A 26,872-nucleotide genomic window follows, 5' to 3' on the forward strand; every position below is an offset into this window, starting at 1 on the left:
TGCTTAGCTAGATTTGATTTAAAGCTGAAGTATGTAACTTTTTCTGTGTTAAAATACTTTCTCCTCCCTGCTTAATATGCAGAAACAAATGAGCCATTCATAGGTTAATTTTCTGTAAGCATTCTTTCTCTCTGGTGCTTTGAAAATTCCTGTGTTTGTTTATAGCGACCTGCGTAGACCCGCCCCAACTACGTTACTCAACCAATGGCGTGAGTTGGGGGTGGGGCTATCTCTTTGTTGACCAACGGTAGACAGGGGGCATATTCAGAAAGCCGTTTTGAAAGCAAAGTTGTTTTTTTTACATCTTTAATAAACTTGAAATGATCATGGGAATTTTTATAGTGAATGTAATTTTTTTGAGTTATGCTCAGCTATTTTCATCAGCTAGAAATAGCTTTTTGTGAGTGGAATATCAATACTATGCTTTTTCAAAATCTAAAACATGGAAATTCTTCAGTCAAAAGGTGTGGGAACCCAGTTAATTCATGAATTTAATGCAGAACAATGCTTTTATAATGTAGCATTTTGCTTCTCTTCAAGTTTCTTTCAATGTTTCTCTCCAGAAATGTCAAAAAAACACAACAGCTATTCAGAAATTCTTTCTTGTGTTTCATGAATAAGGCCCAATTCTTCTTAAGGTACAAGGTCACGTCTACTTTACCGTTATTTAGTAAAAAAGTTTATTGCACTTTCATTTATTGAGTTTATTTTATGCACTTTCACACAAATCATGAGGTTTTTTGTATTATGACGTTTGCATTATATAACCAACTACATTTTCAAGCTTGTTTGAGTCCAGTTTAACTGTGCCGTAGCTCAACTGATAGAGCATTGCACTTGTGTTGCAAAGGACCGGGATACAAGTCCTGAAGAGCACGTGAGTCGACACTAGGGATGAGCATTTTTCAATAATTTTGTAGTTGAATATTTGAGGAAAAAAAAGAAAAAAACCTCCCAGAAGATATTTTTGGAAAATGTTGTACACCCAGACATGTTAATTTGAATTTTATATCAAACATTTGAATCATTATCATGATTTTACCTTTGCATACAAGAAGGCTTTATAAGTGAATTTCCCTGTTTCCAGTTTTTTCCCCAAACAGTTCACTGCAGCAAAAGTTAATGAGCAAATGGTGGCACAGAAGTTCTTGTTGAGAAAAAAAAAACATATCCACATGCTTGGGTGAAAGTTGGCTCCTTAGCCTGTTAACAATATAAGGCCGGCTGCAGAGAAAATGCACCCTGCCAGCACACGTGGCAAGCCGATATTGCTTTAAATGCATCCAGCGTTACTTGTTTTAATTGTATTTGTACTAGTAATATTTCAGTTAAAGAGCTCTACAATATATTTTCTACTAGTAAGAATTCCAATTAAAGAGCTCTCTATTTGCAATTCTGCTAGTAAGAATTCAATTGCAGAGCTCTACAATTGAATTACATAGCTCTGCAATGGCATTTCACTAGTAAAAACTCCAATTAAAGAGATCTACAATTGATTTTTTACTAGTAAGAATTATAATTACAGAGCTCTATAATGACATTGTTACTAGTAAGAATGTAGTTGCAGAGCTCTACAATTGAATTACAGAGCTCTGCAATTGCCTTTTTACTAGTAACAATTCCAATTAAAGAGATCTACAATTCAATTCTTACTAGTAAAAATTGGATTACAGAGCTTTCTCAGTCAATTTTCACTAGTAAGAATTTCAGTTACAGAGCTCTACAATTTCAATCTTACTAGTAAAAATTGTATTCATTAGATGCAAAACAGAAATTATTACACCCATTTCCCTCTCCAAATCCCACCTTTTTAAAATAAAGGCCATGTGTGACATGGTAAGATACTGTATTTGCATGAAATATTTTTGCAAGCTTATTTAGCAAACATATTGATTGCATTCGCATAGTGTCAGAATTATCGAGAATATTGAGATGAAAACTAAAATATGCTTTGTTATTTAAGGATAATATTGAATCACTATATTAACGCACCTCTGTATACTCTTGGAAAAAGTTCAAAGACATGTTACACATGTCAGAAACTTATATGGTCCACTGCGGTCTGCAGCATCTACGCTTTTAGAAACCTGCCAGTCAGACACTTGTGGATTTTGTCCCGAAAATTATATATAAAAAAAAATTATCACAATGTTTTGAATGTAAATGTGTAGATTGTGTATAAAGGTTGCATAGAGTACAGAGGTGTATGTGCAGAACAGTAGGAAGACAAGTAGTTTTTTTAATCATAAAGGAGGATAGCAAATTTGTTCATGTTTTTTTTTTTTTTAATAAATTGTATAAAATGTTTTTCTACGTATAATCTTTTCATTTACCCTTGCATTGTTTTTCCTTCATTCACAAGTTGTGCTTAATGTACGAAATACCTGACAAAAATATATTTTACAACAGAATTTATAATGATTTTAATCTTTTTAATAAATGTATAATAATATATGAAGTAATATATAATCATATACTTACTGTATACCCCATACATATTTATATACATTTTCCCACCTGCCAATATATACAAGCCAGATGAATATGAATATGCATGAGGCTTCATTACCATAATGAGATGGCACTGAATAGAGAGCTCTACAATGCAATTCTTGCTAGTAAGAATCACTATTGTAGAGCTCTAAAATTACATTTATACTAGTAAACATTCAATTACAGAGCTCTACAATTGCATTCTTACTAGTAAGAATTACAGAGCTCTGTAATTAAACATATTTTTAATGCAGTTTTTCACTAGTAACAATTCAATTAGAGAGCTCTCTAATTAAAAATGAATGGGAGTCAATGGAAACAAATGACAAGTATTTATTCAATGAGAGCTCTCTAATTGGAATTTGAACTAGTAACAATTCAATTGTAGAGCTCTCTAATTGAAATTCTTAGTAGTAAAAATGTAATTATAGAGCTCTGTAATTTGAATTCTTACTAGTAAAAATGCATTTATGACGAGTAATGCTGGGAACATTAAAAGATAATTTGGCCTTCCATGGGCACAGACGTTCCAAGGACACACAGATAACGGTTTGCTAAGGGACAAAGTTTCTTGAAGCGCTTTCATAACTATTCACCTTCCTATCAGCGATAAAATGACACGTTAAAGTGACATAGGACTCTGTAGATAATGCTGTCCAACTGTCAAATGTAATGGCCACGAAGTCTACCGTCCCTAAAGTAGTTTTAAGGTTGGAAACCATGCTTTAATTTTGAGGCTGTATTCTTGCAGTTATGGTTTTCCGTGAGGGAATGTCGTAGTCTGGCTCAAGAAACTGTATGACTTTCTTAAACCCATCTCCCTCGATGAAACTTAAAGAAGGCATATCTCTCAATAATTTTTGCCATCAAGTGAGTGGTCAGTTATGAACAACTTGTGTCCACAGCGCCACCCAATGCATTCAGTTATAACTGTGAGTTTTAGTGTGGGTGTTCAGGATTTAACATGCATTTCACTTTATTTATGGGCAGCAAAGCAAAATTTTGCAAATTTGAGTTTGAGTATTTTTACCTTTTGAATAATTATTGCAGACTTGTGCACATCCCTAGTCAACACGTGAGCCAAAAGTGTCATAGAAGCACCATCTCACGTTTGCGTTTTATGTCATTATCGGTTAGGTTTAGGTTTAAGGTCTAGGATAGGGAGGTAGGTTTTGTTGATTTAAAAAATCAATAGAGCATTAACCTTAAAAACCTCATATGTTTGGGAGAACATTTAACTCGCTTTTAGCGCCAAACTGTGTACATTTCACCTCGGAACTGCTGCGATATGTGTAAGAAGCCCCGTGATATCATTTTCAAAAGATTTTGCCACTGTCAAGATGTCAAGAGATCAGGCTCTACAAAACAGTATGACTTACTGAGCGGACTGTATTGCCATCACAGCCTCATTTTCATTTGTGTCATATTAAACATGGTGACACTGACTAAGGTCTACTGGAAGTGTCAATAAATGCTCTCCTGAGAGACTCTATAAAGAAAAATCCTCTGTGGAACTGGCCAGAAAAGCCTGGCGAGAGGGGGAGAGAGAGAGAGAGAGAGAGGTGTTATACCACTGATGTGATCAAGTAGGCGATACAGTGCCAGGGTGCCACAGCTGTTTGTTTGATGTTGTGCCAATGTCTACAGTGAGGAATCCAAATCAGACATTCACACTGTCAAACACTGACAACACATGGAGGAAAGGATTGTGTTGAGAAATGTAATCAATGATATATTGTAGTCTTTGTTTTCACCATTGTTTCCACATAGTAAAGCAAAGTGTATGTAAGACATAGCAGCTATGAAATTAGATGGGTCAGTACCGGATGGCAGTGTTCACACGCATGTTTGCTATAGATAGTTTGTGTTTTGGTCTGTTCTCTAGAATGCAACAGAATGCAACACTAGCATATTACTGCTTATGCAGTATAAACTGTATACTAAGTGCTTTTTTGGTATAAACTATTCTTAATGAGCACTATTTGGCCAGATGGAAAAGCTATACTGTAGCATACCAGAAGAGAAGGGAACAGGCCAGAATGGAATGGAAAAGAAGGCTGATTTCCATGCGGCTCGGCTCTGTCAGATTGAATTAGCTCAGGTGTAATTAGAGCGCTGGAGAGCGTGTGGGTTTGGCTGTGGTGTGCGACGGGGCAGCATGGCTCTGCACTGCAGCCAGCTGATACTGAGCCGGGACACTATCACCATGCAAACACACGCCTCCAACATTGCAGGCAGGCGGCAAATCTAAGCATGAAATTAGCAGTCACTCAGATCATGCCTGCATACTTGCATATTTCACTTCATGTGTTTTATGCTTTGTGGGTGTGTGTGTGTTTTAAAGAAAGCAAGAGATTCAGGGGATAGAGCTTTAACAGTGCGTTCTGATGGTGTTTGGAGGTTGAAGTTTGCAAACATTGCATGCTTAATTAGTGGCCTTTAGAATCTAAATTTCCTTTAGATTTTCCTGACCCTGATCACTTAATGCTTGTTCCTGGTCTTATTGTGAACAGTTCATTAGTGCACGTTATTCCAAAGAAAATAATTATTTGTCTTCGTAATCCACCGTTTTTCTCAATCCATTCAGTTCATCAACTGGATAAAGTTAATTCTTAATCTACCATTTTTCTCGCTGAATAGCTTACTCAGAAGACGTCACATTATGGAACTAAAATTAGTTTGAAACGCCATTCTAAATGTACAATTCTCCAATAGAATTCAGTTCTCACTAGCTGGGTTTCCATCCAACTATTTTTATGCAAATGTTGAAATTGCACATAAGAAATCCTGAATGGAAACTCTGATATTCGAATTAACTTTCTAAATTCACATAAAATTGAATGCGCTTGGAGGAGGTGGATTTTCTAGAGTTACGCATTAGTTAAAATGCGCATTAAGGGGATGGAAATGGTTTATTCACAAAACGATGACGTGTTTTGACCATTTGTGCATGTGTTATGAACGTGCGATAGCTTGATGTGACTGGCCCAATGAAAGATAAAACCTTGGCATACAATTCTTTGAACATAGCGCTTGACATTCGGAAATGTTCAACCTTTAGCTGCTCGTCAAATTGGGTCCTCATAATCTGCCTGAACAGTTTTGTGAGCGGGTGCTCCCAGGTATGCGGAGACTGGTGGCATGTGGGCATTGCAGCCATTTCAGCCCCATTATATCAAATACTACACTTATTCTGCGGTGTCTCGTAGATGCATTTAATAAAATTAGATACTTGCTCCAATTTTGCGAATAAAACCCTCCCTGAAGCAGGGAGGTCATTCAACTGCTCCATCATGACGAGGCGGCTCCCTCATGATAATGCGCATTATGTAGTGGATGGAAATGCGCAACAATTCGTATTTTCTTTAGTCTCATTTTTAGAAATGCACTAAAAAAATGCTAAACATTTAGATGGAAACATAGCCACTGACTATGGAAATCAATTCACAGTCAAGAGCATCTGAAGATCACTATAAAACCAGCTTTATAGAATATAGAAGTATCCATAAGAAGGAAAATCACAAATGAGATCTCTTTAATGTCTCATTTGTTTACCCTAGACAGCAATAAGACAAAATGGAGAGCATATGGAGACTTGTTTGGTCTGCTTCCAAAAAAGCTGACCCCAGAAAAAGACCTCAGTGATCTTGCATGTGCATCCTGAGTTTCAGAAAAGATCTCAACAATGTCTACAATTTTGGTCAATTATATGTGTTAAAGGAATGTTCCAGTTTCAATACAAGTTAAGTTACACATTAAAAGTTAAGCTCAATCGACAGCATTTGTGGCATATTGTTGATTACTGCAAACATAATTTTGACTCAAAAACCGTGGTTACAGTGAGGCACTTACAATGGAAGTAAATGAGGCCAGTCTATAAACTTTAAAATACACATTGTTTCAAAAGACCATTCCTTTGAAGACACCAAGGTCTGCAATCAAAATTCAGAGATCTCAGTATGAACTCAAATATTTCTCTTCAAATTCCAAAACCAATTTATCTGAGCTATGCTATGTACACAAATGTTACAGCTCTATACTCTTACTGTATGTCAGGATCTGTGTATTTTTTATATCTCCTATGGAATTTTTGATGAAACATCTGAGACAAAGTTGACATTTGAATGAAACAAGTGAGCAACCTCTGAGCAATTAAATGTTCCTCTGGGGTAAGCTGGACATTTTTGTTTTCTACAAGATATAAAATAATTGTGTCCTTGTTCAGCGCCTCTTCTCTCTTGCTGCTGTGTCTTAATTCTTTTCATGCACACAGTCCCTGCTGCCCTCCCACAAAGGAGCAATTCAGCACAGCTAATGAAAAGAAAGAGGTTACCCAAACAGATCACAGCATGCACAACACTGGGAGTGAGACATACACACACAGGTTTTCAAGCATTCACAGTTGAATGTATTCATTTTTGCATAGTAATTGATAGCTGTTTCATAGTTCATAGCTGCACGCATGAACACACACTTACACTCACGTTTACCTTGATATCTAAATTAGGACTTACCGTAGACTTGTATTGTCCTTATAAAAAGACAATTATAAGTGAAGGCTGTCAATCGAATTTTTTAATCGAATTAATGACATGGTATGCCGATTAATTAATCGCATATACTATATAAATATTTGATGAGAAATCCCCTCATATTGCAATAATTCAGTATATAATGATTAAATAATTATAATTTTATTTAAATAATTATAAATAAAATATATACATTTTATGTATATTATAAAAAATAATTCAAATAATAAAATGCATTACATACATCATTGTGGCAGACGAGTTAAGCATTGATTAGACAATACAAAAATTGGCTTTAGAATCCAATATATTGTTTATTTTCATATTATTGAACATAAGCCAATCATTGGCCTACAGTTGTACACATGCATAAGATGAACACTTTTGGAGCATCTCACTTTGGTTGCGTCGCATCATAAAAAGCATTTTTAGGTCGCTGTGTCAAGTTTGAAACTTAGAAAAACACATCTTAAGATCCCTGCATTTGGATTTAAGCTCCATCAAGCTGTGTTTAAGCGCAAGAATGAGACTCATCTTGTGCTGTCTGCTGTGGGTAAGTGTGGATTGTTCTCTGTATAAGCTGCGCATTGCCTACACAGCTGGAGTTTTGCTTACTGCCCTCTGCTGAAAACAGATGGTACTTCAAGCATGAATTGCTCCGATGCTAGGAATATTCCTTATTATGGTCCGGGCACCTAATTAATTGCATACATTTTTTTAAAGTGTTATTTTTTTATGTAATCAATCACACTGAATTAACTCATTAAATCGACAGCCCTATTATAAATATATAAATTTAATTACATTACATTTAAACATATGTAAAAGTAAAATAAATAAATTAGTAAACTCACACAAATGTTTAGACTTCTATTGTTTTTATATGAAGCTAATTATAAAGAATGCAGAATTAACCTTAACTCTAATCCTATTTTGTTTTGGTTGTGCATTTTTAGAATAACAAGTTTACTTCATTTATGAACTAAACTAACTTTAGTTGATTGAGCTGACTTTAGTAGTGTTCAACCAATATAGGATGCCAATAATGATATCTAGACAGCATGGTGGCTGATAGGGCTGCACAGTTAATCAAAGATATAATTAAGATTACAATTACATCCGCCGTTATTAACTATTCATGAAAAGCGGCAATTACAACATTTCATGTGGTTCTACTCAATTTTTTTTTACGTATTTAAGGTGTAAAATAGTGGTTGAGCATTGTAACCAATCACATTTCCATTGTGTGAATGAATGCAATGGCAATTCCAAAGCATGTAGATCAGTCTGGAGGCCTGTCAGTAACATATGACATACTAATGTAAAAACAGTAATAATGTAAGATAGGAACACAGTTCTCAGCTTGTTTTAGATGTGTATGCGACATAAAGAATATGACATGCAGTTGCCCTGCATAAAATAAGTATTGTAATGTAAATTCTATTAATCAGAATTAATAATCCCAATTACAATATCAAGGGAAATAATCAACAATTATTTTTGTCATGATCGTGCAGCCCTAGTGGTCAATGACCCTTATAATTACAATGTAAACATGATAGAATTTAATGATGAAAATTAAATGAGAAAAACAAAATTGCAGATGTAAAATACAGTTTATTAAATACAGAATTACTCAAAATGCACAAAATTTGAAAACAGAAAATGTGCATTATTCATTGTCAAAGCTGTGAGTAGCTTTTGAAACTGACACAAGGTGGGACTAACTTCTGTTACAGTAATGTCTAAGCAAACATAGTTGTTGACCAATGCCAATAGTCTCAAAATAGGCAAATGTCTGCCGATTAATCGGCCGATAGTCTCAAAATAGGCAAATATCTGCTGATTAATTGGTCAGTAGTCTCAAAATAGGCAAATATTTGATTAATAATTTGCCAATAGTTTCAAAATATACAAATATCTGCAGATTAATTGGACAGTAGTTTCAAAATTGGCAAATAATCGGCAGATAGTCTCAAAATAGGCAAATGTATTAAAATTAATTGGCCTGTAGTTTCAAAATAGGCATATGTGTGCTTATTAATTGGCCTGTAGTCTCAAAATAGGCAAATGTCTGCCTAATAATAAGCCTGTTGTCTCAAAATAGGCAAATATCTGCTGATTAATTGGTCATTAGTTTGAAAATAGGCAAATATCTGTCAATTCATTGGTTGATTGTCTCAAAATAGGCAAATATCTGCCGATTAATTGGAAAATTGTCTCAAAATTGTCAAATATCTGCCGATTAATTGGACAGTAGTCTCAAAATTGGTAAATAGCTGCTGATTAATTGGACAATAGTCTTAAAATTGGCAAACATCTGCCCAATCTGCAGATTGTTTCAAAATAGGTACATATCTGATGATCATTTGGCCTGCCTGATATTTCAGCCTATCACTAAACTTTGGGTAACATTTAGCTAAAGTACAGCTAAGTAAATACACACACTCACAGACTCTTGCAGCACTCTTTATCCGAATGCACATTCATCTTTACGATTTTCAGCCCTGTAAACACGGAAACATTGAACACAATGAAACCAGAATATTTTTTTTATATCAAAGGTGAAAAATGTGTCTGTTTAATTTTGTTCAGGTGGCTGCTATTCCTCCATGCCCCCTGAATGAAATAATAATAATATGCAAATATCAAAGTAAATGTACAGCTGGAAGGGAAAAGGCTTTCCTGATAGGATGTAGGGAATGTCTTTTTTTTTTTTTAAGAGGAAAGTAATTAATCAAACAGAGAAAAATGAACTTTGTGATTGCATGGGTATACCACCCATAGGCATGGCAACCAAATGAAAAATCAACATTGTACCCACTGATAAGGCAAATTAATAAGAAAGTGTGCTATGTCTACCTTCAATGCCATTGCATGCACGGACAAGTTATCTTTGCACAGACGTAACCTCAGGCTTTGGATCTGTTCCCGAGTTGGCTTTGCTTGAACACTTTGCGGTTGCCTTCACAAGTACAATGAAAGGCACAAAAACAGATTCACAGTGAGGGACATGGAGTTAAGAGCACTTGAGCATTAATATTATTACTGCTTATATATCTGTCATACGATGTAAAAATTTAGTCTATTTGAATATTTCTCATATAAGATTTGGAGACCATTGAGTGTATTTATTAGTACATACATTTTTGTTTAGCTGTTTATAATAAGCCAACCGATTATCTGACTTATATTGGGGTCTTCTGAAATGCTAACATTTGGACTTTTTGTCTGTTTTGTCAACAGGAGTGTTTGAAAATGGTCTTGAGGTGGACTCTGAGGAGACGGTGTGTGAGAAGAGCGAGTTACTGAAAGATGAAGAAAGATCTGTTGAGGAAGAGCCTCTATGCTTCTCCGAGCTTGAGAACATCATCTCTATAGATGGAGATCAAGTGAAGAATGGTGACATCATCTCTCATTTTATAACATTACACATCATGCATCATATCACATCAATGACCCTTTATCTCAATAGTGTTTGACTGATGTTTACTCAAAGATACCCAGATGTAAAATTGTATTGCTTGGAGTTTGCTCTTTCACAGCTTAGGAGACTTAATGAAGTTATCAGTTAAGATTATACATCAGTTGTTTCTCAGTTCTTTAGTATGAACAAAAGACAAAACATACTGACATACAGAGTTTGATCTGGATATCAGAGCTCAGATCATTTAGTCTCGGAAGAATTTGAATTGCTGACTTTGGTAGGCTATCTTGGCAAATCTGATCACAGTTTTGAGACACAGTTTGAAACTCCACAGGAGACACATGAGAGATTACTGGGGTCTTTTTCTCTGGAAAAAAAATCTTCAGCAAAGTCTCCATTTGCTCTGTATTTAACAAGAAATAATTGAGATACTACTCTGTAATTAGTGCTAACCTGTCATTGTTGCCTTAAGGAGCCATTTCTACCTGATATAACTCTTAAAATGAGTTTAGTTGCTTAAACCTAATGTATTCGGGTTGATTCAGATGATGTTAAATAATTTTTGTTGACTTGAATCAAACCAGTTCATTGTGTTGTTACCATATAAAGCAAATTTTTTATGTGATCGTTTATAAAAAAAAATTCTGTGTAACGTGATCTCATTTGTGCTTTTTCTTTCCTATGGGTAAAATACCAATTAGTAATGTTTTGTCATATGTAGATGAATGGAAATCTGTCATTGACTGCAGTAAACCGACAGTATTGTGTCAGATAACCTAAACATTTGTTTCATGTGGTAACATCTAAATTAACTGGTTTTATTCAAGTCAAAATTGTATTTAATCTGACTAAACCAACCTGACAAATTAGACCAACAAAAGTCATTTTTATGGGTTAGATCAAGTAGAAATAGGTCCTTGAGGGAACAACTGCAGGTTACCATTCTTTTCAGTGTACTCTTTGTTTTATATAAAATCATTTTAAATCACGTGTACGTGTGACTCGTTCATCTATGATTAAATATGTAAACTTGCACAAATCTAGTGTAATGAAATAGAGTAACTTTTATTTCTGTATTCCACAATCCTCTATATATGTTAGAAGGAGCAGATGCTTTCGAGAATCCACCACCTTTACTCTGCACCCAGTCTGTTTTTAGCTCAAAGCAGTGTTTGGTTTTGTGGTGAAAGTTAATTTGAATATGAAAGAGTTGATTCAAGAAATGTGGCATTTTGAGGGAACACCTACTGTATATGCTTCTAACAGGGTTATTGGTTATAGTAAATAACAACAGAGTTGCTGGTATTTGCCGTGAGGTTCAACCATCAAACTCGGGCTAATAGCATCGGCTCTTTGAACTGAAATTCAATTACAGGCGTTTCTGGCAGCCACACCTCACTGTCACAACGGGGTAATTCACAGCATCCCCCCCCCCCAGCATTTACATTTTACTCACCGTCACACAATGTTTTTCTATACGTGCACCATGAATCTTCTCTTTGAAATTCCAGTTTCGCTATCCTAAAGTCTGTGACGGAGAAAGTGAACTGCGTAAACTACCTTTGCCTGGAAGCGTGCAATCTTCAAAAGAACAATCTTTCACTTTTTTGTTCGAAATTGGCGGAACGACATGTGGCTGTTTTCTTTTGTTCTTGCTGAAAAGGAAGACAGGCACTCCTTTTTAATTTACTAGCATGTTTTGACCTACTACGTTTTGAAAGGCAAGGATGCAAAAATCCTCTCAACACTTTTGATTATTTGAAATTGTATTGTTTGCCTTGATTTTTTTCCCCCCACTTGATCACATAATTGCATTTTGAATCTGTGAACCGTATAATGGAAATGTCAAGAACAGAAGTATAGATCATGACAGCTACACCTGATGAGAACGAGTATGAGTTATGATTTAATATTTGTGATTACATTACTATTATGGGTAGGAAAACAAATGAATAACTCTGGACCAATAAATGAATATGTAAAAATGTCAGAAGAAAATGTCCAGTTAAGATTTATTACAGATGTGATGAAGTAATATAATAAAATTAGTTATCTATAGCTGTTAAGAAACCTTGACAATATAACAGTGCCTGAAATTCAATAGTTTTATTTTTTTTTAAATATATTGCTCTCTATTAATTTTAATTTGTCCAAATACATTAAAACTCAGTGAAAAAAGTGTTAACCTGCAATTGTTATCTTTTTATTATTATTATTATTATTTTTTTTATCCCCTATTCTCCCAGTTTGAATGCCCAATTCCCACTCCTTGTGGTGGCGCGGTTACTCACCTCAGTCCGGGTGGCAGAGGACAAGTCCCATTTGCCTCCGCTTCTGAGATAGTCAATCCGCGCATCTTATCACGTGGCTCGCTGTGCATGACAGCGCGGAGACTCATAGCATGTGGAGGCTCACGCTATTCTCCGCAATTCACGCACAACTTACCACACGCGCCATATTGCGAGCGAGACCCACTTAATTGCGACCACGAGGAGGTTACCTCATGTGACTCTACCCTCCCTAGCAACCGGGCCAATTTGGTTGCTTAGGAGACCTGGCTGGAGTCACTCAGCACGCCCTGGATTCGAATTTGTGACTCCAGGGGTGGTAGTCAGCGTCAATACTCACTGAGCTACCCAGGACCCCTGCAATTGTTATCTTAAGGATTTATTTCTGCCAGATCTAACCCTTAAAATGATTTCTGTTGGTGTAACCTAATGTATTTTGGCAGATTCAGTCATGTTAAAAAAATATTTAGATTACAATGAGATAAAAAGCTTGCACGCAATGTCCATAGAAAAATTTCCTGCCAACAGAGTGCACAGACTGGTTCCCTGCGTGTGTTTAAAGTTGTGTCTTGAGCTAACTGAGGTAAATAGCCCTGTTCTCGGAGTTAACTTCCTCTTGCCTGTGACTGTGCTGTTAAATAGTGTCAGAGCCAAAGGCAGAAAATCCTTAATCACAGCTTAATTAAGGAATCATCTCGTAGCTTAGTTTCTTTCCCAACACTGTAATTAAACATTTCTAATAAGTTTCGTCACGGGGCTTAACACAGGGAGCCGCTCTGTGATCAAGGTGGGTCCAGGGACATGCTCTCTCTCTATCTCTCTCTCTCTCTCTCTCTCTCTCTCTCTCTCTTTTCCATTCCCTCCAAAGAAACGACCACGAAATCCCACTGCAGACACTTGAAAGAATCCAAAATGAGAAACTGCACATTGGAAATAGACTTCTTACAAGGCATGAGGGCTTTAAATGAAAGAACGTGAACAACTGCTGCAAGCGCAAGAGCCACAGATCAGTTGTCGCTGTCTGGTTTACTGATTGTGCTATAATGTAGATGTTTGCACTGAATATCCGTAAGCTTTGATGTCTTTTTACAGGTGAAATGGGCAGAAGTTTAAAGGTGGAACAACAAGACAGTGATGGACAGGAAGAGAGAGCTGAGCTCAGCCCACTGACAGCAGACCAGTGGGACGGCCCAAGTAAGACACCTGTGCAATCTTTTCTCAACTGTCTGACCACAGCTTACATTTTGTAATACAGTGTCAACATGGAAGAAAAATCCACCAGCACAGGGTTCCTATGGTCATGAAAAACCTGGAAATACAAAGGGAATTAAAAAAAACTCCCTAGTGAAACCATGGAAATACCCTTGATAGTTCTATAATATGGATAGTCAACATAAAATACTGTTGGGAACTTGTCATGTCCTGCAATGTGATGTGCTATATTCCATCTTAAACTATTTTAAACAGCATATGAATTGAGAGACTACACTGAAAAAATTAAAGTGTAAATTTTACACTGCTAAATTAATAGTTTTTATTCATTTCAAAAATATTATTTAACTTCACTTAAAGATGCGTATGACACCCAGATGTGTATGAATTTCTTTTTTCTGCACAACACAAACAAAGATTTTTAGAAGATTCAGCTCTGTAGGTCCATACAATGAAAGTGAATGGTGGCCAGAACTTTGAAGCTCCAAAAAGCACATAAAGGCAGCATAAAAGTAATCCGTACGACTCCAGTGGTTAAATCAACGTCTTCAGAAGTGATATAAGTGTGGGTGAGAAACAGATCAATATTTAAGTCCCTTTTATAGTGCTGTCAATCGATAAAAATCTTTAATTTATTACATGATATGCCGATTAATTAATCAATTTTGTGAATTGAACAAATACACGGTACAGCCACAATGGCTAGCGCATACTTTGCAACATTTGCCTTTCAGCAAATCGGTTCGGACTGCTGGGCAAACAAGACATCACGTAATTAACATTCATGAGCAAAGCGAATACGTTTTATATTGTCCCGCCCCCATTTTTCAGATTATTTCCTACGCCGCTGTATGCCACAATTTGTTGAATGTCACAGAAAAACTGAGCAAAATCAGCCTGAAAGGAACAGCCAAATGATTTACTGTAATAATCCTTGTCCTCTTTACAAGCATGAAATCTGATAACGTAATAATGTCATTTTGGGAGGCGTATTATCTTGCATGTTCACACTAGATTTACACAATACAGTCACTAGTTCTAGAGCCAAACTGTGCCGACGTCTCTCCTATCTTCCTATCTCATCACGGGTCTTTGTAATCAGGTCTTAATGATAAGATATCACTGCATACTGATATTCACTGTGTCATTTAGAGGCAGAAATTTCTCTCTCACTTGCTCTCGTTTGCGTTCTCTTTCTCTGTATTTCTCCTCCCTCTTGTCTCCAATCTGCTGAATAAACATGATTTGTTAAGATAGAAACTCATTCTAACAATAATAAGTGTCAGTGTCGGTGTTCTTATCAGATCAGATAAAAAAAATTTTTGTCTTCTCTTAAATGTATAAGCCTACACACTCTCACAATGAAATTGTAAGGATTCGTACTTTTTTAAATTTGGCTAATTCGTATGATATCGCACAACTTTCACTGCAGTCAATGACGTCGCTGGACATCATTTCAATCTAATACAGTTACTTGCTTCTGTCACACACAACAGCTTCCTATCATGTTTACACACTCTACTGATCGGTTAGGTTTAGATAAAGGGTTTGGGTAAGGGCATAATATTAATAAGTATGTCCTTAACGTCTCGTGTGCCGAACTCACTCTTACTTCCGCATTAGACATCCGGGCATTTGCACGTGATGAAATCGTACAAATTTATATGAACAAACTTGTACGAAATCATGGAGGAAAGAATCTTCTTTATTAGCAAAGTAATCTTACTCAATAATTCAATAATGTAGTAGCCCTTTTACACACACTTTTTTACGCCCGGGGTTGCTACTTCAATAAAACATGTAATTCATGCTGTTATGATGCCATGCATTCAAACAAACAAGACACATGAATTTAACAAATGACATAATGGAAAAGAAATGTGGAAATACAGAGGAAATCTTTGTTAAAATCATTCTTGATCTTCTGATCTCGAACCAGGAACCGCTAATGTCAGATACTGGGGGTGGGATTATGTCCTTAACAAGTAAAGTTTTTGAAACATTTTTATTTTTTTTATTTTCACAAAGTTTAAAAAAAAATATATTTTAGCCATAAATTTAGTCTTTAAATGAAAATGTTCTTTTAGTTTATTTAATATTTCATCATGTCAAATTTATTAATTTTAATCAACTTTACTCTAAAAAGGCATAACATTTTAGTCGACAAAAATAATAAATTTTTGTTGATAATGTACAAAATGACACACACATGTATCAGACTGTAACAGAACAAACTTTAATCAAATATTGAAAGATTTAAAAAAAATTATAATCTCCTTACAATCATTTCAACATGTATCAAACATATTAAAGATTAATATGTAAGATTAAAACATGAGAACTGTTCTGAAAACCTGAGCTCTTGAAATAATAGCAAAAATGAATATACTGAAGTATTAGTTAATTCCTCACATTATAACTGTTTAGGATTTTGCGTAAGGGTTATGTATGCATTATTCATTTTGACTAGCATGTAGCTTAGTTCTAATTCAACTGTTCATTTGTTTCATTGTCTGTGCTGATGTATTTTGTAATGTTATGCTTATGTTATATAAGGAATATTTCTACCATTGGAGCATTTCAAGCTTGAAGTACCAGGTGTTTTCAGCAGGGGGCAGTAAGTGAAACTCCAGCTGTATAGAAAACTTGCAGCTGTACAGAGAACAACCACACACAGGCTTGCTTGACACTAACGACAGCACAAGATGAGGACGTGTTCTTCAAACACAGCTGGACGGAGTACAATTCCAAATGCAGGGATCTCGAGACATGTTTTTCTAAGTTTCAAACTATGTTTAACTTGACACAGCGACCTAAAACTGCTGTGTTTATGACACAACACAACCAAAGTGAGATGCTCCAAAAGCATCCATCTGACACGTCTGTACATTGACGCATCCTTTGAAAAGCCCTTTTAATAAATCTGTCTCGGACAGATTGACAAATTCAGTTGCAAAAATGGATTACTGTTGACTTTTGGCCAATGAAAGGCTAATGTTTAATAAAATGGAACTAAACAAAATATTGCCTTCTAAAGCCACTTTTTATATGGTCTTACCAATACTTTTCTTGTCTGCCACAATAATGTAATGTAGGGCTTTACTGGTTGATTAGATCAGTGTTACTATCAGGAATAATTAATAATTATTTCTTTAGTTGTTAAATAATAATTAAATTAATTAATTGAATCTAACTCATTAAAACCTCATATGGGACTCCAGTAAATGTAGTGCGCTACGTTTAGGAGCGGGTTTGGTTATTAGCAATAATTAATAATTATCAAAGACAATTATTAATTATTAAAATCAGTAGAACATTGATGAGAATCAATGTTAGCTTTTTCTAATCCTTTAAATCAACAATTAGCAAAGATAATCGTTAATTGTTAACATCGATGAAACATTAATTAAAATTAACACTAGCTTATTGATCAATCAAATTCAACAATCATCAAAGATAATTATCAATTATCAAAAATCAATAGAATATTAATAAGGATTAACATTGACGGGGCACCACCCTGGAATCAGGGACTAATAACCAAATAGTAAAACAGTCTCAATATTAGATTGATTTCTTAGGAAAATCGACATCCAAAGAATATCGATTTTTGGAAAAAAAACAATGAATGAAGGTTTGAATCCGAGCACTGACATCCTGTCAGCATGACGCAGGTGTATGTAAAACAAACCAAAACACTTCTCTTTGTAATATAAACAAAGTTTATTTATGCAGTAATATCAATTAATAATTAATACAATGCAGTCAATAAACTTCCGACTTACAACTACAAACTAAACAGTGACATGATTAGATATGGAAATAAAAATAATCCTATAACACATAAGGTGTGTGTGTGTGTGTGTGTGGTTAGCATGAGAGAGAGAGAGAGAGAATTAAGTGACGGCCCCAAAGCCGATTTCGCGATCGTGGGAGAGAAAGCAGCTGTTAGTTTATCACTCAGAGACGAGGTGGACGGCTCGTAAACCGTTCCGTGTTCTTTGATTCTTTAATGGATAAACTCAGTTTGCCGGTCTCACCCGCGATGGTGGAAATGCACAACAGTCCAGTGTGGTTGAACCACAATACAGCAAATCAATTAATACCCTGAGTATTAATAATGAGCGGACATGGTGGTCCATAAACTGTACAAGCAAAAAACTTGATACACAAGAATAACACACTATAATATTCTATCTCTGCCCAGATGTAAACCTCTTACTGGAATTGCATGAGGATGCAGAATGTGTGTTCATCCATCCTATAACTCAGACTCGGTTCCTCGAGGCTCGGGTGATGACGGGAGGCCGTTTCCTCGCTCTGTCAGCGGGCGGTACGGCTGCTGATTCTCGGCGGGCTGGTGGAGAAATCAGAAATGTTGACTTGATTGAAGATGGAAGAGAAATCTTTAATCTCTTCACTTCTGCAGGCAAACGGATGAAGATGCGGATTGCTCGGCGGTCTCCTTCGGATCCGTTAGAGTGTTCAGTTGAACACAGAGTAATCTCAACTCCTGATGACGTCATGGTTGAGGTGCATTCTGTCGTGTGCCTCATCCAATAGGAGTTGAGAGTTCGATCCTTTAGTGAGCAAGGCTTCATGGGATTTGTAGTCCTGTTTTGGACTCCCTTTGTTTGATTTTGGCACGGTTTTTATCAGTAAGATTTACGACTTGGTATGTGGGGGCCTGAGTTAGGTTTTACGACTGTGTTAGGCCTGCCTTTGTCTTCTATCTGAATACATGCGGCCCAACATAATGCATTTTATATTATTGTTATTTGAGGGGCTTTCTAAGCAAATATATGTGCGATTAATTGTGATTAGTTAATCTGCATATATCGGTATGTAGTTAATTCAAATAAAAATTTGAATCGATTGACAGCCCTAATCACAACACCACAAAACTTTGAGCAACTACACACTAGAGAAAGCTCTGTTGGAGCGCTGATGGATTATAATGCGTGAGATACGTTTTGAGGGTGTGAAAAGAGCCGGGTGAGTTTGAAATCAAGCAGGAATACATTTCTGAAAACTCAACTCTCTGAAATTTGAGCAAGTTGTCCAAACCTTTGCATTCTTTCTCTACATCCTTGCAATGCACCATCCTCATTGAAACCGATGGATTCAGCAGCATAAACTCTGGTGTGTAGATGCACTAATTCCCTCTAAAATCAACAGAACTGTCTAGACTGCAAGTGCCCGACAAGACTCCTTGTTCCAATACCTTATAATTTACAATTTAACCACTGTCTGAAATGACTGCCAACATCGTAAATTGATGCATCTGAATATTATAACTTCCCTACAAATATCACAGAGGGGAAAAAGGAATAATTGTCAGACACAAAAAAAAAAACAAAAAAAAAAGAGTGAGAGATGTATGAAAGGAGACCGATTCCGTCCAGGGCCTCTGAGGAGAAGACAGGATGGAGTGAGGGATTTTAATGAAAGTATAGTGGATTAGTGAAATCCCTGGAACAATATGAAATCATTACAGCTGCAGTCGACATCAAAGTCCCGCTGATTGAGCCCCCTAAAGCCTTTTCACACAGGGAGCGCAAACGCAGCAGAGCACATGTAAACCAGAGCGAGAGCGGCTGACCACTGCACTCACAGCCAACTGGAAGAGAAACATTCTTTAGAGAGACACAGAGAGACACGTACAGTTTCCAGACGTCTGACATTTAGACAGAGAATCTTGGGATACGAACTGAATCAAACTGCGGCAGTTATTCATTATCTCAGTGGCCTCACTAGAAGTTTCATCTTCATTTTCAGATTGTTAATGCGGATATTCTCAACTCTTTTTCAGGAAAATGTTGACAGTTCTGTCACCATTTACTCACCTTTATATCGTTCCAAACCCCTATGACTTTCTTTCTTCCATGGAACTTAAAATGAGATGTTTGGCAGAATGTTCATGCTGCACTTTTCCATCCAATAAAAGGGAATGGGGATGGACACATTTGAGCTAATCTAGTTCACACTTCTTCATATTCAAACTTAGCATGTCACGTTCGGTTACAGATCACGTGAGGACTGTTGCCATTTGAATTATTGACATCAAACCTAGTGTAATGCGTCTTGATATGCCTTATGGACGAGAATGCAAAATGGCATTCTTCTAATTCTAGTTTTAAAGCTACGGTGAAGTGGAATTTTTCAGTGAATAATGATGATCTGTTCATCACTCAAAGCTATTATTTGCCTTCAGAAGACTCCATGATACTACAGTGGTGCTTTTTTTGCCACTTTTATTTATTTATTTTTTTCTATACAGTAACCATGTAGAGGGCACCAATTTAATAACTGGTCCTAAATGGATAACTTTTGGTCTTAAATTTAATAAAGGCCCTAGATGAAAACTGTTTTGGCCCATAAATGTAAACAGGGGGGTCTACATGTAATTGTTTTAGTTGTTAATGTAATAAACACCTGTAATGTAAAAACCATTGGTTTTAAATGTAATAAAGGCTCTAAACACTTTTAGTCCTAAATTTATTTAAGGGGTTCTTTTGGTACTAAATGTCATAAATACCCTGAATGAAATAACTTTTGGTCCTAAATGCAATAAAAGGTCTAAATATAATAACTGTCGGGGCAAAAAAGGGTGTAAATGGAATAACTTTTGGTCCTCAATGTAATAATGGCTACACTTTACATTAAAGTTCCCTTTGTTAAAGTGGTTATAAATAGATGTATTGATTATTAATAATTAATTTCCAAATGCATTAGAAATCATTGATATGCAGAGTAATAATACCAACTGGCATGCAATATTTGCCAAATAGTGGGACATTTTCCAAACTTTAACTGATGGTTAATTGGGGTAAAATGTAAGAATGATTACAATTAGGGACTTTATTACATTTCGGACCATGTTGTTACATTTAGAACCAACAGTTATTACATTTAGGACCATATTTTATTACATTTAGGACCTTAATTACTTTTAGGACCAAAGGTTATTACATTTAGGCCCTTTATTACATTTTGGCTCAAAGGTTATTATATGTAGGCCCTTTATTACATTTAAGGCCTTTACATTTAGGACTATTTATCAAACCATCCTCATTCACTTTGATTGTATGGAGAAGAGCAGAGTGAACATCTCTTGTGTTCCACTGAAGGAAGTCATAAGAAATGACATGAGGATGAGTAAATGATAACAGAATGTTCCTTTTTGGGTGAACTATTCCTATAAAGCCACTCTAAAACTGAACAAATAAAACTGACTCACTTAAAACATCTACTTAGCCTTTCTTAAACTGCATGCACTTTTAGGACACCGTTCACTTAAAAAAAAAACAAAAAAAAAAACATCCAAGCTGCGGGATCTTTGACTGTCTGACAAAAGTTTCATGGCTCCTCTTGACCCCTGCTCAAATGGACACAATGTAGCTCATTCATTGTCTGTACGATACACCCGTCCCTTGGAGTGGGACGCCCGGAGGAGGAGGAGGAGGAGGGATGCGGCTGTCAGTTGAATTAAAATACCACATAATAATAATAATATAAATAATGACATTGATAAAAGGGCTAATCTACACAAAACAAAACAGCATGTTCCTCCCTGATTGTGTGGGTTGTTGCAGTTTTCAATTAGGCCATTTTCACTGGCATATTAATCATCTTTTCAACAAACAAGACGGCATTAATTAAAGTCGGTGCGCGAGGATAAAGACATGTTGCTGGATCATCACTCCGTTTATCAGCCACGCACACACACCCCGCCGTTTAGCAAATCCCGCGCAGCGCTGCGAGGGGAATTTCAATGCTCTCGGGTTTGGAGCAGGCTTTTTTGGAAAAGGAGGAGGAGGTGGGTTGTAAGAGTTTCAGACGTGGAGTCTGTCAGTGTGAAGCCCTCTGCCCTTCACCGCTGGGAGATGAATTTATTCGTCAGTTTTATTTCAGCTGGAAAAAAAAATTACCAGCAGAGTAAATCGCTTAACCCAAAACATGCGTGAGAGGAAGTCGGACCTCTGTGTCTTTGTTCCAAGGGCCTCAACAGGAAAGATAGTTAGACAGACACCTTTGAATGGATTTAAAATGATTAATGAACAGACTTCTGGATGAAATCGGGCTAATGTTAATGCATAGATTATGGGAGCTCCCAAATGCATAATTTGCCCAAAAACTGCAGTTACTACAGTTATGGTTACATTAACAATTATTGATTTAGCAGATGACTGATATGGATTTTACATGGGCCTATGCCAATATTAAAATTTAGAGTGCAGGGTGGCAGATAGCCACTATGTATATATATATATATATATATATATATATATATATATATATATATATATATGAAATAAAACAAACTTTTTTTTATGATCAAAATATCAAAGATGTTCAAAGCTGCTTAAGCTTTTTAAAAAAGATCCCATATAAATTTATTCTGATTTTATAGTGGTAACAAGAACTAAACTGCAGTATTTTGGTGGAAACTGTGGTTACCATGGGGGAGCAGATGTTTCACAATGTGTGCTGTGTTTTAACTGATTATATTTGTATTTGCTTTGCTGATTGGCTGCTAAACAATCCAAATAACCATTTTAGTTCCTCTTAATTATATGGTAGGCTTATTGGGCCACATTTATGAAACAAAAAAAATTTCTGTGGACATTGTTTGTAAATGCATTCTTTTGTAAACCGTTGTATCATACAACAATTTACACAAGAATTATTCATAAAACCATTCTTACGTCAAGTGACATATCATACAACAATGTATGTAAAAATCATTAGTAAAACCATTTGTACATGAAATAATGCGTCATCAAACAATATACATAAAAATTGTTCGTAAAACTATTCTTATGTAAATCGACACAATCGATATTCAGAATTATCAAATCATGCAACAATTACGTAAGAATCGTTCTTAAAAACATTCTTATTTAAACTGATGAATCACATAATATTTTCGTAAGCATAAAGCCCAAAGTAAACGCGAACGCTCAGAGTCTGCATAGTCGAATGCGAGCCTGTCAAAGTGTACTCCATTTGAGGGTGCACGCATACACAGGCAGTTGGCGCATGCGCGCTATGACTGCTATGAGACAGGACTATTTCTCTTCAGGAGTTTAGACCCATAAAGATGTCTTTATATTCCTTCAGACTCAAGGTATACAATTACAGGTATCTCCTGACCTCCTCACACACGCTCTGTTGACGTTCATATCTACTGTTGTTGTTTTTACCTTCTTGTCCTGTTATTTACCGGTGATTACATCTTCTATCCCTTTTTGGTGACAACAACAGCTCAAATGTGAGTATTGCCACCTTGTGGACCCACTAATTCGTGCAAATAATTCCAGGCGCATGCGCATTCTGCGTGTTGAAAGACAAACTCTTAGAAAAATCGGGCTGCGTGCACTTAGTGCTCGAGCACTCTGCTGATGACGAGATTTGCGCCATGCGTCCTGTACATAAGTTGTTGCATCATGCAACAAATTACTTAAGCACCATTTGTAAAAAAACATTCTTACCAAAAATACAGCAACAGGTACATAAGAATCATTCTTAAAACTTATGCTTCCGTAAGCATAATTCGTAAAACAACTCTTCATGCAACAATTTACGTAAGCATAATTTTTCAAACCCTTCTTACAGAAATTGCAGCATCATGCAACATTTTCATGACCATAATTTGTAAAACCTCATGTAAATTGTTGCACCAACAATATGTTGCATTCTTGCATAATTGTTGCATTGTAAAACCATTCTCATGGAAATTGCCGCATCATGCAACAATTACGTAAGAATCGTTTGTAAAACCATTCTTACATAAAATTATGCATCTGCAACAATCTAAGAGTCATTAGTAGAACCAACATTATGCAATCTGACGCATCATGCAACATTTTGTAAGCATAATTCGAAAAACCACACAGAATTTGTAAAAACTGTTCTTAGGGAAATTATAGCGTCATGCAACAATTACGTAAGAATCGTTCGTAAAACCATTCTTGCGTAAATTATTGCATGCAATTCAAGACAAGAATTTGTGCAAGAATGATTTTAAAAAATATTTACCAATCAAAATAAATGTGTTTCATGACCAAGGCCCATTTTGTTTTATTGATTAGCAGAGTATCGGCATATTCTTAAATGAACATAGCATAACGTGTCTCTTGTGTGTCCAGAGCGCATATTGCATTTGAACCCTACTCATCCACTTCACCTCAGCTTGTGGAGGTATACATCACACAATCATGCCACACTCCCACAATCCTTTTCTTCTCTGGCTGCTTGACTCCAAGCACACTCAAACTGCCTGCAACACCACATTGAGGTCTCTTGCATTATCCCGTACATTCTTTCTCACTCTCTCTTTTCCAGTCTCTCTCTCCAGGAACTCATGGCCGAGAGAGAGGAGAGAGAAGTCAAAAACCTGCGACAATGTGCCAGAGAAATATCAGAGTGGCTTTTTTTTCCACTCGTCACCCAAGCCAAAGATGGGCCGTCTCCAAATCCTGCTGCCCTATCAGACAAATTAAAGTAAATCAAGCATGAAATGAAGCAGGAGAGCTTGGAGATAAGGTCCCTTTAAGTCCCTCACAGATTAGACCACTGAGAGAGAGAGAGAGAGAGAGAGAGAGAGATGGTAGAGGAGAGGGACAGTGTGGTAGGATAGAAGTGTGTAACGGCCGGTTTGCTGGTTTCTCTGTGGCAGACGGCTTTTGATTACTTCACTTTGGCACTGACTTAGAAGAACAGAGGAGCTATTTCCTGAATCATTTTTTTGATAATGACCATTTGTTTATTTTCGTACTCAAACGAACTTGAAGTGCTTTGGTGTGTGACTAAAATTTTAGATTAAATGTAGTTTATTTCAGTGCCCCAATGTTCATTTGATGCAGTGAAGTGGAACGGTGCAAAAATGGTGAAAGCAAAAAACCTTGCCATAACTTGATATGGTAGTCTGTAGCATAAATGATTTTTACTCAACCATCGGTGTACATTGTAAATATGTTCTTATTGGAATGTTTCAGATTCAGTACAAGTTCTATGGACAGCATCTGTACCATGCGGTCAATTACCACAGAAAATATTTTTGACCGGTTTGACATAAGGAACAAAGTTTGTTTACTTATAACTAGTGCGGTTACTCTTAAATTTTTTTAATCAAGTTAATTAAATGATGTGCAGATTAATTAATTGAATTAATCACAATTAATCGCATATGTCAATATTTACTGTGAAAGGCCCCAAAATAAAGAATTTAGTTTACAATAATGAAAAAAGATCATTTAAATACATCATATACATACAGTATGTTGTGGCAGCTGACAAGTTATGCATTTCTCCAATACAAAAAGTGGCTTGAAAGTCAAAATATTGTTTGTTTTATTTCCATATCTTTAAACAGAACCCTATTATTGGTCTACTAACATCTGCGCTATTTTTAATTCTTGGTGTACGTATTCATGCATTTTTTGGAGCGTCTCACTTTGCTTGCATCGTGTTTCACTAGTTTTCATTGCTCTAGTTGTAACGAGTGCACTGGCTGCTGGCAGTGATGAAGACGATGACGATGATGAAGTGTAGAGAACCCAAGTGCAGTTTATTATATAAGTGAAATCCAAAAACCCTAACCATAAACGTGATCTAACAAAAACATGAAATTGACATGAACTAGACTTGACTATGGCTTGACTTGACAACAAAGTTACATTCACATCTACATTCATTCAATACTTGACAAAAACACAATGGAAAACATGAGGCTTAAGTACAAGACATGGGAGAACATAAACCAATGAACAGACAGAACTGATAACAAGCTAATTAAACAATAAACCAATGAAAACATGACATGAATATGGAGGAAAAACATGAAATCACATGACAAGGTATCACATGACATGAAACAGGAACTAAACTTTTCAAAATAAAAGATATGAATCAACAAAATACACATGACATATCCACCCCACTAAGAGGTGGCTCCTGATGCCCCAACACAAGAACAAACACAAAAAAATATTACAAAGTTCTGTAGGGAGCTGTGGGGTGGTCTAGAGGCATGGATCAGGGCGGAGCCTGTGGGGGGTTGAGCCATAAGAGGCTCGAGGGGTGGAGCCATGCGGAACTGGATACCCGGAGAGTAGCCGAAGACTCGAAGGTCCAGGGTGGAGCCGATGGCAGGGAGGACCAAGGCGGTGCTGGAGGATCGGAGGAGCAAGGCGGAGCTGGGGGATCGGAAGATTGAGGTGGAGCCAGTGGGACTGAGGACCAAGGTGGAGCCGTAGGGAAGGATGTCCCCGGTGGAGCTGACAGATCGGAGGGACGAGGCGCAGCCAGAGGATCGGAGAGCCAAAGCGGAGCCAGGTGACCGTCAGACCAAGGAGGAGCCGGAGGGACGAGGGACCCCGGCAAAGCCGCAGTGGAGCCGAGGGAATGCCGAGCTGAGGCAGTGTCGAGGGACCGACAGACCAAGGTGAAGTCCAGGGCTCGGAGGGTCCAGGTGGGGTCGGAGGGCCGAAAGTTCCCCTTGCCTGCTCAGGAGAACTAAGGGTGGGTATAAGGGTGGGAACCATCTCCAGGTCCAACTGCTCAGGTGTGGCTGTGACGTGGCATGGAGCAGGCTGAGGCGTTGCTGTGACGTGGCATGGAGCAGGCTGAGGTGTTGCTGTGACGTGGCATGGAGCAGGCTGGGGCGTTGCTGTGACGTGGCATGGCATGGAGCAGGCTGGGGCGTTGCTGTGACGTGGCATGGCATGGAGCAGGCTGGGGCGTTGCTGTGACGTGGCATGGCATGGAGCAGGCTGGGGCGCTGCTGTGACGTGGCATGGCATGGAGCAGGCTGGGGCGCTGCTGTGACGTGGCATGGCATGGAGCAGGCTGGGGCGCTGCTGTGACGTGGCATGGCATGGAGCAGGCTGGGGCGCTACTGTGGCGTGGCATGGAGC

The 26,872-nt window shown here is 37.0% G+C and overlaps 1 protein-coding gene across 1 annotated transcript in view; it reads left to right on the forward strand.

The window, feature by feature from the left end:
- The window catches only part of LOC127420686 (zinc finger protein ZFPM2-like), an 89,155-nt gene that overhangs the window by 13,918 nt on the left and 48,365 nt on the right, over positions 1 to 26,872 (forward strand). Inside the window, exons 2-3 of the mRNA XM_051663150.1 lie at positions 10,272 to 10,427; positions 13,833 to 13,934. Of these exons, the coding sequence (XP_051519110.1) occupies positions 10,272 to 10,427; positions 13,833 to 13,934 (258 nt within the window). The remainder of the gene's footprint in view (positions 1 to 10,271; positions 10,428 to 13,832; positions 13,935 to 26,872) is intronic.

This window comes from Myxocyprinus asiaticus, chromosome 30 (assembly GCF_019703515.2).
Source record: "Myxocyprinus asiaticus isolate MX2 ecotype Aquarium Trade chromosome 30, UBuf_Myxa_2, whole genome shotgun sequence".
Taxonomy (NCBI): domain Eukaryota; kingdom Metazoa; phylum Chordata; class Actinopteri; order Cypriniformes; family Catostomidae; genus Myxocyprinus; species Myxocyprinus asiaticus.